This window comes from Salvia hispanica, chromosome 1 (assembly GCF_023119035.1).
Source record: "Salvia hispanica cultivar TCC Black 2014 chromosome 1, UniMelb_Shisp_WGS_1.0, whole genome shotgun sequence".
NCBI classification, from domain to species: domain Eukaryota; kingdom Viridiplantae; phylum Streptophyta; class Magnoliopsida; order Lamiales; family Lamiaceae; genus Salvia; species Salvia hispanica.
The window spans coordinates 42229132-42245848 of NC_062965.1; the positions used below are offsets into that span (position 1 = coordinate 42229132).

Here is a 16717-nt window from a genome sequence, read left to right on the forward strand (position 1 = left end):
AGGCATAATCGGGGGAACTTTCTACATTTAATCTCTTCAATTTTTTTACAAAAGAAAATAAAATACTATACTAACCCAATGAATTGTCCCCATTAATTTGGATTCCAAAGAATATGCTTAAAGGCACAAAATTTGATCCAAAGGGTAAAAGAAAATTTTGAAATAGGTCAAATTTTTTGGATATAAAAGTAGGCTATGATATGATTGCCTAACATCTTTTCCTTATCAACTTAAACACTATGTAACCAGAAGAGAAGCAATTTTTAGAAACAAAAACATGCATGCAGATATATGACACAAGAAAGAATTAAGGCTCAAATTTCATAAGGTATAAGCATGATTTAAAGTGAACAAGCAATTTACTACTTATGCACATTTTCACCAAACCATCAAATCAAAACATTAAGCCATATTTAACCAAAGATGATAAGAACTTTATATCATTGGCTACTCAGTCTAATGAGTCCCTATACATGCGTGTTTCTAAGTTCTTCGTGCTATGTTCTTCACCTTTGGATTTTTAAAACAAAAAGAAAACACAAAAACTTAATGACTCATGCTAATTTTGCAATTAAAAGCATCATTCGCAAGTGTACGAGATATGTAGCACATGGGAAACTAAATTATCGGTCCACAAAGACTAAAATGCTAGAATGAATATTATGATGCAATGTCAAATACTATCTAGACTAAGGAACAATGTTGTTTGGTTTTCTTAACTAAGAACAAAGAACAAACAAGCAAATAGAGACAATTAACTAAGTAAAGCAAGTAAAAGATGATTTTCACACAAATTGGGAAAGATAGGAAATGATCCGTTAGAATGGATCAGGGGTGTCATCTACAGGTCATGCTCATTAATTGAGCCTCAATTGTGGTTAGGAAAGTCGGGATGATTGGTTAGACCCTCTCTCGAGTGCATCTAACGCATTGATCGGCCTCTAATGTCGGAGTCTCCTCCCTACAAGTCAAAGCCGACTCCTAAGACCTACGGACTCAAGCCCTCTCTAGCACATGCATGCATCTCTCGATCACATGAGTTGCACGTAGTTATTGATTACACATCTATCCTAATCATGCACTTCTCATTACCGACAATTAAGCAAAAGATGTATCTAATTGGTAGCTAAGCAATTAGATAATAAAAGATCAATAATGAACAAAATGAACAAATGAGATAGATAAGCATTAAGCCAAAGGATCAATCCATACAATCTATCCAAACTTCACCAAATCCCTAAAGGAATATAGCTACTCATGATCAAAGGAAAAACAAAAAGAAAAACAAAGAAATCAAAGCAAAACATAGATGTAAAAATTTTTAAACTAGAACTCCATATATGTGGAATTGATGTTGGGGAGTCTTCTTCTTCAATCTCTTGAGAGAGGAAAGCTCATTGCATTCAAATCCTTTTCAATCTCTTGATCTCTTGCTTAATTTGGTAGTGTGGAGTTAGAGATCGAAATATGAGTAGGATCCCTTTTATACTTGGAGTGAAAAATGTGCAAAATAAGGAGTCTGTCACAAACGCCCGATCGGGCGATTTGCAAGTGCCAAAACGCCCGACCGGGCGTTCTATTCTGGATCTCGTAAGCTGCAAAAATGCCCGACCAAGCGTTTCTTTGGGTGGAAAACGCCCGACCAGGAGAAGTTTATGTATCTTGATGTGCACTTCCAGCCATAACACCCAGGCGGGCAAACTCTCTATATTGGCCCGTTCAACTACGTTTAAACTCATTTTAAACCTGTTTTTGCATCAAGACTTCTACGCACACGTTAGCTCTAAAATAAGAAAAATAAGTGGATGAAACCTAAACTTTATAACTCAAATTATTCAACTAGTTGTGATAATCACCTTGCTAAACATCCTAAACTACGAGTTTGTCACTTAACTAAGAAAACAATAAAATTTTTAACTCATGGTCCACCACGTTATCCCCCCAAACTTATTCAAAACTAAGGGTATAATATGTTTGTAAAGTCGGCTGGGACGTGAGTAATCTATAAAAGTAGTAAAGATATGTTGAAATTTCATGCCGAGGCTGGCCGGGGCAAAAATTCAACAAAATTTGAAAAATGCGACTGGATCAAACTGAAAAGACCAACGGACCGCTGGGAGTGACCCAACGGTCGCTGAAAAAGAGTCAGTGCGCAAGCGCCAGCGGTCGCTGGGTTTGCTGCGAAATTTTCATTTTAGCACAAAAACAAAATTAAAACACAAAAATACTGAAAAACATAAGAAAAATGTTGGGTTGCCTCCCAACAAGCGCTCTTTTAGAGTCTAGCTTGACTGTTACCCTTTTTTGCTCTTTAGGAAGTTGCTCTAATGAAACATCTTTTTCCCCCATCACTTTTTCTGAGCTATAGAACTTCTTCACACGATGACCATTGGCTTGTATTAAAGTTCCATCGGGTGCTAACAAATCAATTGTCCCACTACCATAGAACTTCTTGATCATGTAAGGTCCGATCCACTTTAATTTCAACTCCCCAGGAAAGAGGAATGTCTAGAGTTACTCCCACCGTCCCCAAAGAATATGCACTTTGGATTCGGCACGAGTTTTAATGTAAAATTAGTAAAGTAAGAGAGAAGTAGAGAGAAAAAGTAAATATTGTTAGTGGAGAATGGGTCCCACCTCATTAGAGGGAAAAGATTTTCCAAAATTAGAAACTTCATATTCCCGTGGGACGGACTACAAAGGAAAAAAATGCATATTTTTATGGGACGGAGGGAGTATGTAACAAAATAACATCCCCTAGTGTAAGATCTCTTGGGCTAATCATTTTATCATGGTAAGCTTTCATCCTTTCTTTATAGGTACACAGGCTATCATAAGCTTTCATCCTAAACTCATCCATCTCATTAAGAAAAGTGCGCCTTTCTTCTCCGGTCTTGTGGAAATCTTGATTCAACTTCTTCACCACCCAGAAGGACCTGTATCATAACTCAAAAGGCAAATGACATGATTTTCCAAAAACTAACTGGTAAGAAGACATACCTATAAGAGATTTGGTAAATAGGAACCGTATAAACCAAAGTTGTTACTAACACATCCCTAGAATTCTATGAATTTAGTTACACATGATTGAATAATCTACAAAAATAGTTTGCAGGGAAAACATAGAAAACATGAAAACGAAAGCAATAAAACCCAAAGGTTGAATCTTGTAGTCTTGATATTCTCTTGAATCCACACTTCAAACACCTTGGATCTTGATAAGAAGTGGAAAGAACTCTCAAATATTATGCTCTGTAAATTGTGCAGCAAAAGGTTCCTTTGATGAAGCTTGAGGGGGTATTTATAGCTTCCAATTCGTGTGCTTTGATATCGTAAATCCTTCTTCTAGTATGGTAAGTCTTGTAGAGAAAATAGGAAAATTTATGTGCGCTGCGTTTTTCCAGGGACCGCTACACTTTATCCAGCGGTCGCTGTAAATCATCCTGTAGCTTAGCCGTCGCTGCACTGTTTTAACGATCGTTGGCAATCACTATGTAGCTACTGAATCTAAATTAGCGGTCGTTGCGCACATCCCAACGGTCGCTGGGCGTGTTCTTCTTTTCAACTCTATTTTTAGTGGTCGATGGTGGCCAGCGGTCACTGGCTTAGTTGCAGCGTACCACTGGCTGGCTCGAACTAGAATTCCAGCTTCGACTTTTTGGCTATCTTTTTAGGCTTTATTTTGTACATTTCTCACAAAACACGTCAAAATACCAAAATAGAGAAAATGTATAAATAATGGACATGTTATGCAATTTTTACAATCAATATGGACCAAATAATGTTCTTAAAATAATGCAAAATCCAAGCGTATCAATAATCAAGGGAAAAAGTACAATAATTAGCATAATTGAAGGCCAAAATGAGGAAAATGGAATCAACCGGGTCCTAGTAACACTTTGGGTGACTAATGGTGGAAAACACTCGACCTCCGGGCTTTGAGAAGAAGCCGATTCTTAAGTATCAAATGGGACAAATTTTCTCCTTCATGACAAAGAATTAAAAGGAGACTGAGCACTTTAAAGAGAAGACGACTAAAAAGTTTGGTCAAACTGATGCTACAATAAAAATTTAGAAATAATGATAGGCCAACTTGCAGCAACCAAGTGACAAATCCCAAGTGATACAGTGACAAATCCGAAATGTAATGAGCATTGCAAATGTAACATTGAGAAACATAAAATATTTAGGTTCAATGCCAATAATGGATAACCAAAGGTCTTCCGACATCTCACACATAGGCGAATGAGATGCTAGGCTTGCATTCTTTGCACGCAGGGGCAGACGAGGTGTGTACGAGAAGTTTGATACACTTTCCATGTAAACGCATATCACTTTCTATAGAGAAGACTCTACGTGAATAACAAATATCGAATACACCATTTACAAAAATATGTCTCTCGAATACATCTCGGTTACGCACTATATGGTACCAGGACAGGTTAAGTTCTAGGGGTGGACTCAGAAAAATCTTATCACTGCTCTATACCTGTTCTCGAACCCTAAAACCGCCGAAGGAATCTGCTAAAAAGGAAGGAGAACATAAAGCGTTGATGAGTTAGAAAACAAAACTCTGATTAATTTCTCCGAAGAATTTGCGGCACAATTTGGAAATTTTATGTGATCTGAACAAACCGAACAGATGGAGGTGGAGCCCAACAAACCATTTTCCGAGCTATACGGGCAGTGGCGGAGCCAAAAATTTTAAGGTGGGGGGCCTAAACTACCATTAAAATTTGTTGGTTGTGTTCAGTGCTAAATCCCTAAACCTTACGCGGAAACAACTCAGCTGTGAGCAATATAAAAAGTCATGCATAAGAAATGGATGGTGATAAAATTAATTAGTGAATAGATTTTTAAGAGTATAACACCCATTTTACAAGTAATATGAGTATGAAATATTTACATAACTATTACTACCTCCGTCCCGCATTAACTGTCACATTTACTTTTCTGCACTCGTTTTGTAAAAATGAAAATTGTTAGAGTTTGTATACTAGAAATCACCTTTCGAGTGATTGAATACTGTTAAAACTATTATTTTATTTTCCAAAGGAATAAATAGATTCTTTTTGTCATATTGCTGTTTTGTTTTACATTTAATGGATGTTTATTACATGTTTAAATGTATAAGTTACTTAACAAAGTCTAAGTCTTTGTTTTAGTAGACCGGTTGTGGGCGTCGTTCACTTTAAGGTAACACGGTCAGTTCGAACAAAGAAAAAAAAGAATTTCACAACCTAGATAGGCTAAGACTACCTATCGTGAAAGGTTGCAATGCTAGTCTGTTTATTTCTAAGCCTTACTGAAATAAGATGACGTTGGTGTGGTATAACACTGAATTGGATCTAACAGCGAAACATGTCTTTATGCTATCTACTGAAAGACGAGGTCTTGTAAATTATTGTTTCTTTATCAATGTACATTAGCATTGAGCATACGGTATTGATTATGCACTACTTTGACTTACCTAATGGTGCGGGTTTTTCGCAACCCAATAAGCCTGGTATATTGGGTAGTGGTGATTAATATCTAGCGGTGCTAGGATTGCTATTATGTTGAATCGTGCGCGATGTGAGTTTCGTTTGATAACATCCTCAAGAGGAGCTTGAAATAAGGTTTTATTATTCGAAACCTAGCTAGTTGGAGTTTGATTACTCTATGAATAATAAATAAGAATTTCTTGCTGAGTCCACTCTTGGAATTAATAAGATATTAATTAATTAATTAAGTCCATAGCAGATGATGATTAATTAATGTATGTTTCTATCTTAAGCGCGGGAAATAAATATCAAGCAATGGAAACTCGGATTACTTATAATTTCGGATTTGGATGGGGAGTGCAATATTATTTCTGTAGTGGCTGCTCGTAATATTCCAATTATAAGCTTATATTAAATTGGGTTTAATTTAATTAGTAAAAAGCTAATTGGAAGAGTCCATATCCAAAACCTTCCATAGATTCCTGTTTGGGCCCAATATGTGACTTAATATATATAGGAGAATAAAGGAGACAGAAATCAACTTTATTTTGAGCACAAAATTTCATCCGCTCTCTATATTGAAGAGGATGAAAATTTCCTCTTCCTCTCCTCCGTGGGATAGGTTTTCCGTCTTCTTTATTTAAGTCCTAGTATACTGGAAAGATCAGCCCACCCTGATATTAGTTTATAGTCCGGGAACCAGACAGAAGATCCGTGGTTTAGTACTGAAGATCTTCACATGGAGAAGGCGCTAGCTATCTTCGATTCTTTGGAGAATCATCAAGGTAAAATAGCTAAACCGTAGAAAACATGTTTTATGTTTTAATTAATTTAAAGCATGATTTATTTGAGTTATGGGTATGGTGCATGTGATAATAGCTAAATAATCTGCTAAATAAAACAGGATTATTATGTAATCGATTCTAATCTGCACGCTTCCGCTGCCAACCCCTTCAATAATAAATAGTTAAAGTGAAGAAATAGTAAAATAAAAGAAATAATAATGTAAAGAAGACTCTTCTCTACCTTATACTATATCTTATTTTACTATTTCTTGACTTTAACTATTTATTATCATTTTTACTAAACGAGTGCAGAAAAGTATTTATAATAGTTAATACGGGACAGAGATAGTAGATCAAAGAGTTATGTTCAATTCCAGGTTTTTACAATAAAGAATATCACATTAAAATTGATTTTAGTAATATCATATAATATTTTAAAATATTTATAGAATCAAATAATTATTTTTAATTCTTAAATTTTAAAAATCATTTTATATGAATACAATTTAAAATGATTTATACAAAATTACTAGTAAAAGAAATCAATAAAAGTTTCTATGTAAGAAAATCCATGTAACATAAATGAATATGAGAAAATAAATAAAAGAACTAACTTGAGAAAAAAAACAGCATATGAACTACAAGCATTCAAATTAATCTTAATAAAATATTATAAATATTACTCCCTCCGTCCTACAAGAATATGCACTCTTTCCTCTTTAGTCCGTCCCACAAGAATATGCACTTTCTAGTTTTGGAAAGTCTTTTCACTCTAATGAGGTGAGACTCATTCTCCACTAACAATACTTTAATTACTTTTTTCTCTCTACCTCTCTCTTACTCTACCAATTTTACATTAAAATCCGTGCCGAACCCAAAGTGCATATTTTTTGGGGACAGGGGGAGTATAAAATATAAACAGATTACTAAATAAATATTAGAATACTCCCGGAGATAATCAAACGCGGTACCTCACAAACAGGAGGCTGGAACTCAAACCAACTCCACCAGCATCTAATATGTTAAATGTTGCATACACATATTATACTTCCTCCGTCCCCAAAGAGTATGAACTTTGGGTTTGGAACGAGTTTTAATAAATAAGGGAAAAAGTGAGGGAGAGAGAGAGAGAGAAATGACAGTGGAAATAATATTAATAGAGAGTGGGATCCACATTATTATAATGATATAAGTGTTTGTTGATGGTATAAGTTGTAAATAAAATGATGTGTAGGGGTAGTATTTGTTTTAATTTTTCAAAATTAGAAAATTCACCCTTTAGGGATGGATGAAAAGGAAATATAGTTTATACTTTTTGGGACAGAGGGAGTATATAGGAATTATGGGCGCAGATCCTCTGCAGTGTTAAAAACCACAACACAAGCTGCTGTGGTTAAAACGCAGCTAAATACCCACTAAACGCAACTTTGTGACACAATCCCTTTGATTTCCTTTTTTCATTTGCTATTTAAAATTTTAATTAATTACCATTACAGAATAGTGAATATCAATTATACGTATTAATTATAAGCTTTTTTAGCTGTGAATTTAAAAGTCCAAAATAAATAGTGAATATCAATTATACGTATTAATTTATTGACTTAATTGGTTTGATAGTGTTCTTCAATGTTTAAATAAAATGAAGTATCCAAAACTAAAAACTAAAACAGAAAAGAGAAAAAAGGAAATGAATGGGATTTTGTCAGTTTCATGCGTTTAATGTGAAAATAGGTGCGTTTCGACCACAACAACTTGTGATGTGGTTTTTAACACCGCAGAGGATCTGTGTCCAGGAATTATACAAATGGCTAAGGAGCCCAAGGGACCCCCTTTCCGAGCGTGGCTCATCCCCTGTGTGGGTGGGGGAGGGGGGGAAACTAACCCGAAAGTTGAGATCATATATAATTATAAATTATGATACTATCATATATAAAACTATCATAATACTCCCTTCATCCATGAAATTTTGTCCAGTTTTGTTATTTTGGTCCGTCCATGAAAAATTGTCTACTTTATTTTATTTTTTTGGTAAATGGTCCCCACTTTCCACCAACTCTCTTCACTCACATTCTATTATAAAATTAATATATAAATGTAGGATTCTTATTCCACTAACTTTTTCAACTCACTTTTATTCACATTTCTTAAAACTTATGCCAAGTCAAATTTGGACAATATTTCATGGACGGAGGGGAAGGAGTATCATACTCCATCTATCCAAGAAAAATACTTCCATATGTGGACGACACTGATTTTAATGAGAAATTGGTAGGGTAAGAGTGATGTGGAAACAGGTTGGTAAAGTTAGAGAGATGATGAGAAAAAGATGGTAAAGTATGAGAAAGAGGAGAAAAGATGGAAAAAGTGTGAGAGATAAGCTTTCCATTTTAAGAAATGAGACTATTTTTTGTGGACATCCCAAGATGACAAAATGAGACTATTTTTCGTGGATGGAGGGAGTATATTAATATTATCAATTAATTTAATAATATAGAGTAGTACATTACTCCCTCTGTCTGCGAATAGGAATCTCGTTTTTCCATTTTGGTCCGTCCGTGAATAAGAGTATCAGTTCCACTAACTCATTTTACTCACATTTCATTTAAAACTAATAATATATACATGAGAGACCCATATTACACTAACTTTTTCTCACCCACTTTTCTTAACATATTTTAAAACCTGCGCCGAAAAGAAATGAGACTCCTATTCTTAGACAGAGGGAGTATAATATAGCTTCATAAATCAATATAGTGTTAATTTTTATATGACATGGTGTTTGCTTGATTACAAGTTTCTATTAGTTTTAACGTAGCATGATAAAATTTTATTTTATAAAATTAAAATAAAATAAAATAAATTTTATTTTAACGTAGCATGAATATACTAATAAATCTAATTTAATTGAAATAAAATAATTCGAAACATTGTTTGATTTTAAGATTTAAACAATGTTAAATTTGCGAGCTCTGTTTTCTAAAGTATTTAAAATATTTAAACCGTGATGCTTTGAATCTACAATTATTCCCCCAATCCATTTTTTATGAACTAACTACTATGAGTAGAACATCATAAGTTCGTTTTTTATTTTAAAAAGAACTATACAAATACATTATCATTTCATATGATAGAAATTTAACTTTATTACAAATTTTGTAACAGTTCATTTAGTATATGATTTTAACATGTTTGTGATTGATTTATTAGCTGTTCTGTGTTAAACCAAAAAGTCACAATAAGATCAATTAGTATTGGAAATTCAATTGAATATTTATTTAGCCAAAAAAAAGGAAAATGAAATTCAATTTTAAAACTCCTTCTTTAAAAATATGCTAAATTTTAGAAGTCCGTTTTTATAAAAGAATTGCCAACATAAACTAGTCCGACCTACTACAAGCATAACTCTTACTCATATGTGAATATTATTGCATTGTTGGTTTGTATATTTTATGTATTTATTTTAGTTGGTAGGATTTATTTGTTATATATCCAGATGTTGGATTATTATTTTATTAGTATTGAATTATTTAAAATTATAAATAAATATAGATTAAAATTAAACATCGGTTCCGGTACCGGTCCCGATTCCGGTTATAGGATTTATAAAAAATTCAAACCAGTTAACCGGTCAACCTGTCCAGTTAGATCCGGAACCGGCTGAATAAGCAGGCCTACCTGCTAGTCTCATTATCACCCAATCTGTTATAGAAATCAAAATCCTTTCCACATTGCATTTGTATATTAATCTATTAGTCTATATTATACTCCCTTCGTGCTCTCATGAAAGATGAACACTTTATAGGACGACACGAGATTTTATGCACTTTTATGATGGGTTAAAATAGATCGAAAAAAAGGTTGCAAATTGCCTTTGTGTAGAAGCTTAATTTTTTTTTGACACCAAATGTAATGTTTTATTTAACCAAATCCCAAGTGATTACATCATGAATAAAAATTGGGACACAATCTAACCAATATTTATAGAACCTGATGTCTGAGCAAGTGTATGAGTAACCTGATTCGCTGATCGCTTTACAAACCTCGTAAAGGATTCTGATTGCTCTTTAACCTAGTACTAAGTTAATTAAAGTAGAATTACTAAGTTTTTCTAATGTCTTTAACCTTACTTTTACCTCATTTATTAAACAAAAAAAGGACAAAGTAATTATTCTCACGGAACACGATCATGTTACATTACTCAGTCAAACTACGTAAAAACATAACAATATGTATTTCCTTTTTCTTTTCTTAACAAAGAGAAAGTCCCATAACATAATGTAACTTCAGATTCGGAAAATCGTTTGTAAATAGTTAATTCTAAATCAAGAAAGATTTCTTGCTTTTAATTTTTATACAATGATAAATAAAAACGTGACATATCACGATTATTTTAACTTGTTGTACTCCACTTTATTAATTATTGGAGAGTATCCACTAATGTTTAATATTATTAATTTGATGTTATTACAGGCGAATTTTGCATGGTGGGAACTTGGACACGGTCGTTTTAAGTTTAATCATCCATGGAAACTCTACTTGAACATCGGTAGCCTTGTCAGGGAATGTGCTTGCCAAATTGAAACACTTAGTGGTTGCATAAATTCAAAATCTCAGGCAAGTATTTTAAAAAAATCACAAAGTTTGGTCACTCATACAACTTTAAAACATAACTAATTATGTTACAATTTTAACATTTTTTTAATTATCTCATTTATTTTTATTTTGAGGGAATTGTGTGGCGCGGAAGTCGAAATCCAGGATTCTTTTTGTAAATTTTTTATATCACTCACAGAGCTATAGATTTTAGTCTATAAAATAAATTATATTACTCCAAATTTTAGGTTGGAGTATAAGTTTAGGTTGGCTTCCAAATTTTATTTCAAAGTTATGACATACTTAATTGATTATTTTTTAAAGTTGCAGGAGTTGATTAAAATTATACAAACTCAATGATTTTTGTGGCAATTTACCATTTCAAAGATATATATAGTTTTTTGCTAATATTTAATTTTATCATAATTACAGGTTGTATGCGAGTTCCAACAAAAGATCCAACCATCATGTGTGGAAATGAGCATAGAATCAAGTAAGGCACTGAGGGAATTAGCTGAAGCAATTAAAGAAATGAGATTCCCATCAGCAGCCGTTGAAATCCATCTACAGAACTCCAAAGCTGCAGCTGAGGATCTTAAAAAAATAATGGAGAATTCCTCACTGCCAACTATAGCAGGTCTTCAAGAAATTGTGCCAATTCTTGTGATAGCATCAGTGCTGATCGACATCATTAAATTCGTAGAGAAAATATCAACTTCTGTTGATGAACTATCGCAGAAAGCAGGCTTTAAACAGAGGAACAAACAAGCACAAGTGAAGCCAGTTCATGATCAAGTTGTGATAGATGTTGTTGAGATTAAGACAAACGACTCACCGTCGCAGATCTAGAATATTCCTCTTCAATCAATGCATAATTGATTAGTCCTCTAATTGTCTATTTTCTTGCAATTATGTGAGGGATTTTAATGTTATTTTTCCACTTGTATATAAAATTGCTAGGAAAATTGGCCTAACTAAATTGGTGGTTGGAGCATCAACAACACGGCCATCTATGTTGGAGTGGGAAAGATCGAAGAGCTTGCACACGTTCATGTGCGATGTGCACATGCACTTTTGTTCTAATTTATTATAGAATAAAAACATGATTAAAATTTTTAGTCTTGTATAACTAGAAAGTTAAGGGTGCAAGCAGCTCGAAGCAACATGACTGTTTTGTTATCTATTAATTTATATGAATTTAATCAATAAATAAATAATTATGACAAATCTTATGATAAATACTAAATTTCTTCTCTTAAATTGGAAAATAAGGAATTTAGAATATAAACAACTAGAAGGATGCTTTTCTATATACACTCTAATATGTGCATGACACCCAAGATGAAGTTCAAGCTAGGAATAGGCCGTCCCAACTCCTGGGTCAAGGCTCGAGCATCGTAGATGCCCCGAGTAAACGTTTTCTTTCCCCATGCACCTTCATGATATCGGAATCTCTACATTCTGTAGGTACCCATGATCGAGATTAGAGGACGTAAAAATCCCTCAAAACGAAGAGGAATGTTATCCCAAGTATTCGACATCAATACATATGCTGACTTCGAGGTCTGTAGATGGATTGTGGAATAAGAAGCGAAGATGGCAGCGAGATAGCTTCTTGAGAGTTTCATCCTTATTTCGGGTAGAGAGGTATCCAATGTTTAAAAACCGGATCGGTAAGCGAACCAGTGAAGCTACTCATACATGGTTCAACTGGTCAAAGCGGTTCAATCACTGGTAGAACCGTATATATATTGCAAAATGTAGTGTCTAATGTAGTAAATGATACAATATGATCAATAATATATCACAAAAACATTCAATCTTAGTATATATACAAATATAAAAACATTAAAATTAAGTGAATATAGTATGTATAAATTGTTTGTAAGTGTAAATAAAATTTTAATATTTTACATATAAAAAAAAGATAAAGTTTATATTAATTCAAAAAAATGTACATTGTGGAATAATATTATAACGAAGATAAATTATTAGTTAGTTTAAATAAAAATATACTTTGATGTCAATAGTTAGGTTACCTACATTAAATATATACTATAAAACTATATATGTATTAAATGGTAAACTGTAAAGAATAAATATATCAAAAAAATTAAACCTTATAATATAACAATAGTAATAATATATTAGTAACTAGTAAAGTATAGTTAAAGTTGAGAGGATAATAATTATATGTATCACAATAAACAATTACATAAAAAAAATATAAAAGAAAATGAATTATTAGTTTGTTTAAATAAAAATTTAATGTACAATATGTTTAAAAATATTTAATGTTCTTATTTTCCATATGGGTCTTGTGGTGGAGTGGTTAAGCTCTTGTTAATTGGAGTGTTCATGCCCTTCCAACAACAAAATTTTAAAAAATTTTGAAAACAAAAGGCATAAACCGGTTTTCGACCAAACCAGTGCGACTGACTAGTTCAAGCGGTTCTCAATGCCGGAGAGGGAAAAGGAAGCAGCCGCGCCATCGCGCGGCCTGCCGGAGAGAGCTGGACGGCGAACTCGCCGTTCCGACGAGAATCTCCCGACGAATTTTCGTCGTTCGTCGTGCGTGCCAACCTCGTACAACGATATAACGATGAAATATTATTTTAATGATTATTTGATTCCTAAATTAAAAGATATCATTAAAATATTATTATTTAATGGAAATAAAATATTTTGGGAAGATTTCCCTATATTTTAGGAATATTTAGATTATTGACTATATCTATGGAAATAAATATATTTATTTTATTCCTAGATGATATGGACAAGAATAATTTAATAGTTTCCTAATTATATTATATATCTAGAATCCTAATAAGGATAGATATGTAGGATTTCATTAAATAATAGAGTATTATTCTCTTCCCTATCTTAATAAGGAATTAATTTAGGTTTATTTATTCATGTCAGTTCAAGATATAAATAATTAATTATTTTAGATAAATCTTATAGAAGACATGAATATGGATTAAACTTTAGCAATTAATATATAATCTTTTAATAAGATGTTTAAAAGATTATAAAAGATTTAATTACCCAGTCAATTAAATGCCAAAAAAATTTAATTAAGCTGTAATACCCGCTCGTTTTCTTTTGAGTTAAGTTGTAAAGGTTCACCAACTTGGAAATTTTCGTCACTCTCTTCTTATGATGAAATGAATAAGAACTCGTTAATTTGTGTTACTTAAGTGCCGAGTAGATGCAAAATAAAAATAGTGAGATTTGGAGTGAACCAAAGCTTTTTCCATTCTTTTTTCGATACATATCTAACGAGGAAGAATATGAAGAGTTTATCTTCTAGCTAAGAAAGTGCAACTACTTTCCAAATTACACTTCAGTCTACTAGATTAATACAGGTGAGTTTAAGAAAAAGGAATTTTTGAATGCTAAGTACAAATTAAACAAGTATGGGCCTAAAGCTTGGAAGAGGGACTTTTTTTAGTGCAGCTTCCACCTCTGGACTTCGAATTCCTCCTCAGACCCAAACCCTCTCTCGGCCCTTCTGATTTAACACGAGCCATGTACGAGCCATCACCTCTGTGAACACCTGTAACATGAAGACCAAGAACAATTAAAGAAAAAAAAAAAAATAACCCTGCAAGTATGGAGACTAACTATCTCCTAAGTAGAGAAAAGGGAGCAACAACCTTTCAAATATAGACCAAATACTTGCCAAAAGAGGCAAGAGCAGCTGCAACTATTGATCCCTCAACAAGCCCCTGCAAAAAGGAAAAGAAAGACAACAAATGGCATGAATGCATAGTCCTTATGTCCTTAGAATACCACCAATTTTCAGTTAAAGAGTGCTGCATAAGGATCACTAAAGGTGAGATTTTCTGCAACATAGCAACAAAGGGGTACAGCAGCCATTTAAGGCTCACGAGTACACCACAACCAATCTATAAAATCCCCTCCACAACACATTCAACTTCCTTCTGCATACCATCAAATTTTCAGCAAGATAGAGAGTAAAAAGTGGCACATAACCGAGAGCAACAACAAGGGCCTCGGTTATGTGCCACTTTTTACTCTCTATCTTGCTGAAAATTTGATGGTATGCAGAAGGAAGTTGAATGTGTTGTGGAGGGGATTTTATAGATTGGTTGTGGTGTACTCGTGAGCCTTAAATGGCTGCTGTACCCCTTTGTTGCTATGTTGCAGAAAATCTCACCTTTAGTGATCCTTATGCAGCACTCTTTAACTGAAAATTGGTGGTATTCTAAGGACATAAGGACTATGCATTCATGCCATTTGTTGTCTTTCTTTTCCTTTTTGCAGGGGCTTGTTGAGGGATCAATAGTTGCAGCTGCTCTTGCCTCTTTTGGCAAGTATTTGGTCTATATTTGAAAGGTTGTTGCTCCCTTTTCTCTACTTAGGAGATAGTTAGTCTCCATACTTGCAGGGTTAATTTTTTTTTTTCTTTAATTGTTCTTGGTCTTCATGTTACAGGTGTTCACAGAGGTGATGGCTCGTACATGGCTCGTGTTAAATCAGAAGGGCCGAGAGAGGGTTTGGGTCTGAGGAGGAATTCGAAGTCCAGAGGTGGAAGCTGCACTTAAAAAAGTCCCTCTTCGAAGCTTTAGGCCCATACTTGTTTAATTTGTACTTAGCATTCAAAAATTCCTTTTTCTTAAACTCACCTGTATTAATCTAGTAGACTGAAGTGTAATTTGGAAAGTAGTTGCACTTTCTTAGCTAGAAGATAAACTCTTCATATTCTTCCTCGTTAGATATGTATCGAAAAAAGAATGGAAAAAGCTTTGGTTCACTCCAAATCTCACTATTTTTATTTTGCATCTACTCGGCACTTAAGTAACACAAATTAACGAGTTCTTATTCATTTCATCATAAGAAGAGAGTGACGAAAATTTCCAAGTTGGTGAACCTTTACAACTTAACTCAAAAGAAAACGAGCGGGTATTACATTCCACCCTCCTTAACGAAAATTTCGTCCCGAAATTTGCTTATGTCACTCAAACAGCCCTGGGTACTTCTCCTTCATCTTGTCTTCCAATTCCCACGTAGCTTCCTCGTGAGCATGATGCTTCCATAAAACTTTCACCGTTACAATAGATTTATTTCTCAATTCCTTGACCTTCCTATCCAAGATTGCCTCTGGTTTCTCTTCATAGCTTAAGTCTGGTTCCAAAACCATTTGTTCTTGGTGGACTATGTGTTTCGGGTCGAACACGTATTTCCTCAATTGTGACACGTGAAAAACATTGTGCACGTTCCCGAAACTCGGTGGGAGTGCCAATCTGTACGCCACAGGACCCACTTCTTCTAGAATCTCGTAGGGTCCGATGAAACGTGGTCTTAGCTTGCCTTTGACGCCGAATCTCGTAATCCCTTTAGACGGAGATACTTTTAGAAAAACTTTGTCTCCCGCCTTGAACTGCAGGTCGGTTCGGCGAGCATCCGCGTAAGACTTCTGCCTGTCTTGAGCTTCCTTGATTCTCTCACGGATCTGGCGGACGATCTCTATCATTTCATCTACAGAATCCGGTCCAAGCGTCTTTCTCTCACCGACCTCATCCCAGTAAAGCGGTGATCTACATTTCCTCCCATACAGTGCTTCATATGGGGCCATGTTTATGGTTGCCTGGTAACTGTTGTTGTAAGCAAACTCTATAAGTGGTAGTACTGGCTCCCATTTTCCTCCGCGGTCGAGCACTACGGCCCGTAGCATATCTTCCAAGGTCTGAATTGTCCTCTCAGACTGCCCATCAGTCTGTGGATGGAATGCCGTACTGAAATTCAACCTGGTGCCTAGCTCTTGCTGCAGGCTTATCCAAAACCTAGAAGTAAATTTCGGATCACGGTCTGATGTGATCGTCACCGGTA

General features: G+C 34.3%; 1 protein-coding gene across 1 annotated transcript; it reads left to right on the forward strand.

The window, feature by feature from the left end:
* Positions 1-10707: 10707 nt before the first annotated feature.
* LOC125202319 (aluminum-activated malate transporter 8-like) lies at positions 10708-11979 on the forward strand. The gene is made up of 2 exons (XM_048100696.1): positions 10708-10882; positions 11294-11979. Exons 1-2 carry the CDS (start codon positions 10727-10729, stop codon positions 11708-11710), a joined length of 573 nt encoding a protein of 190 aa, XP_047956653.1. The 5' UTR covers positions 10708-10726; the 3' UTR covers positions 11711-11979.
* The last annotated feature ends 4738 nt before the right edge of the window (positions 11980-16717 follow it).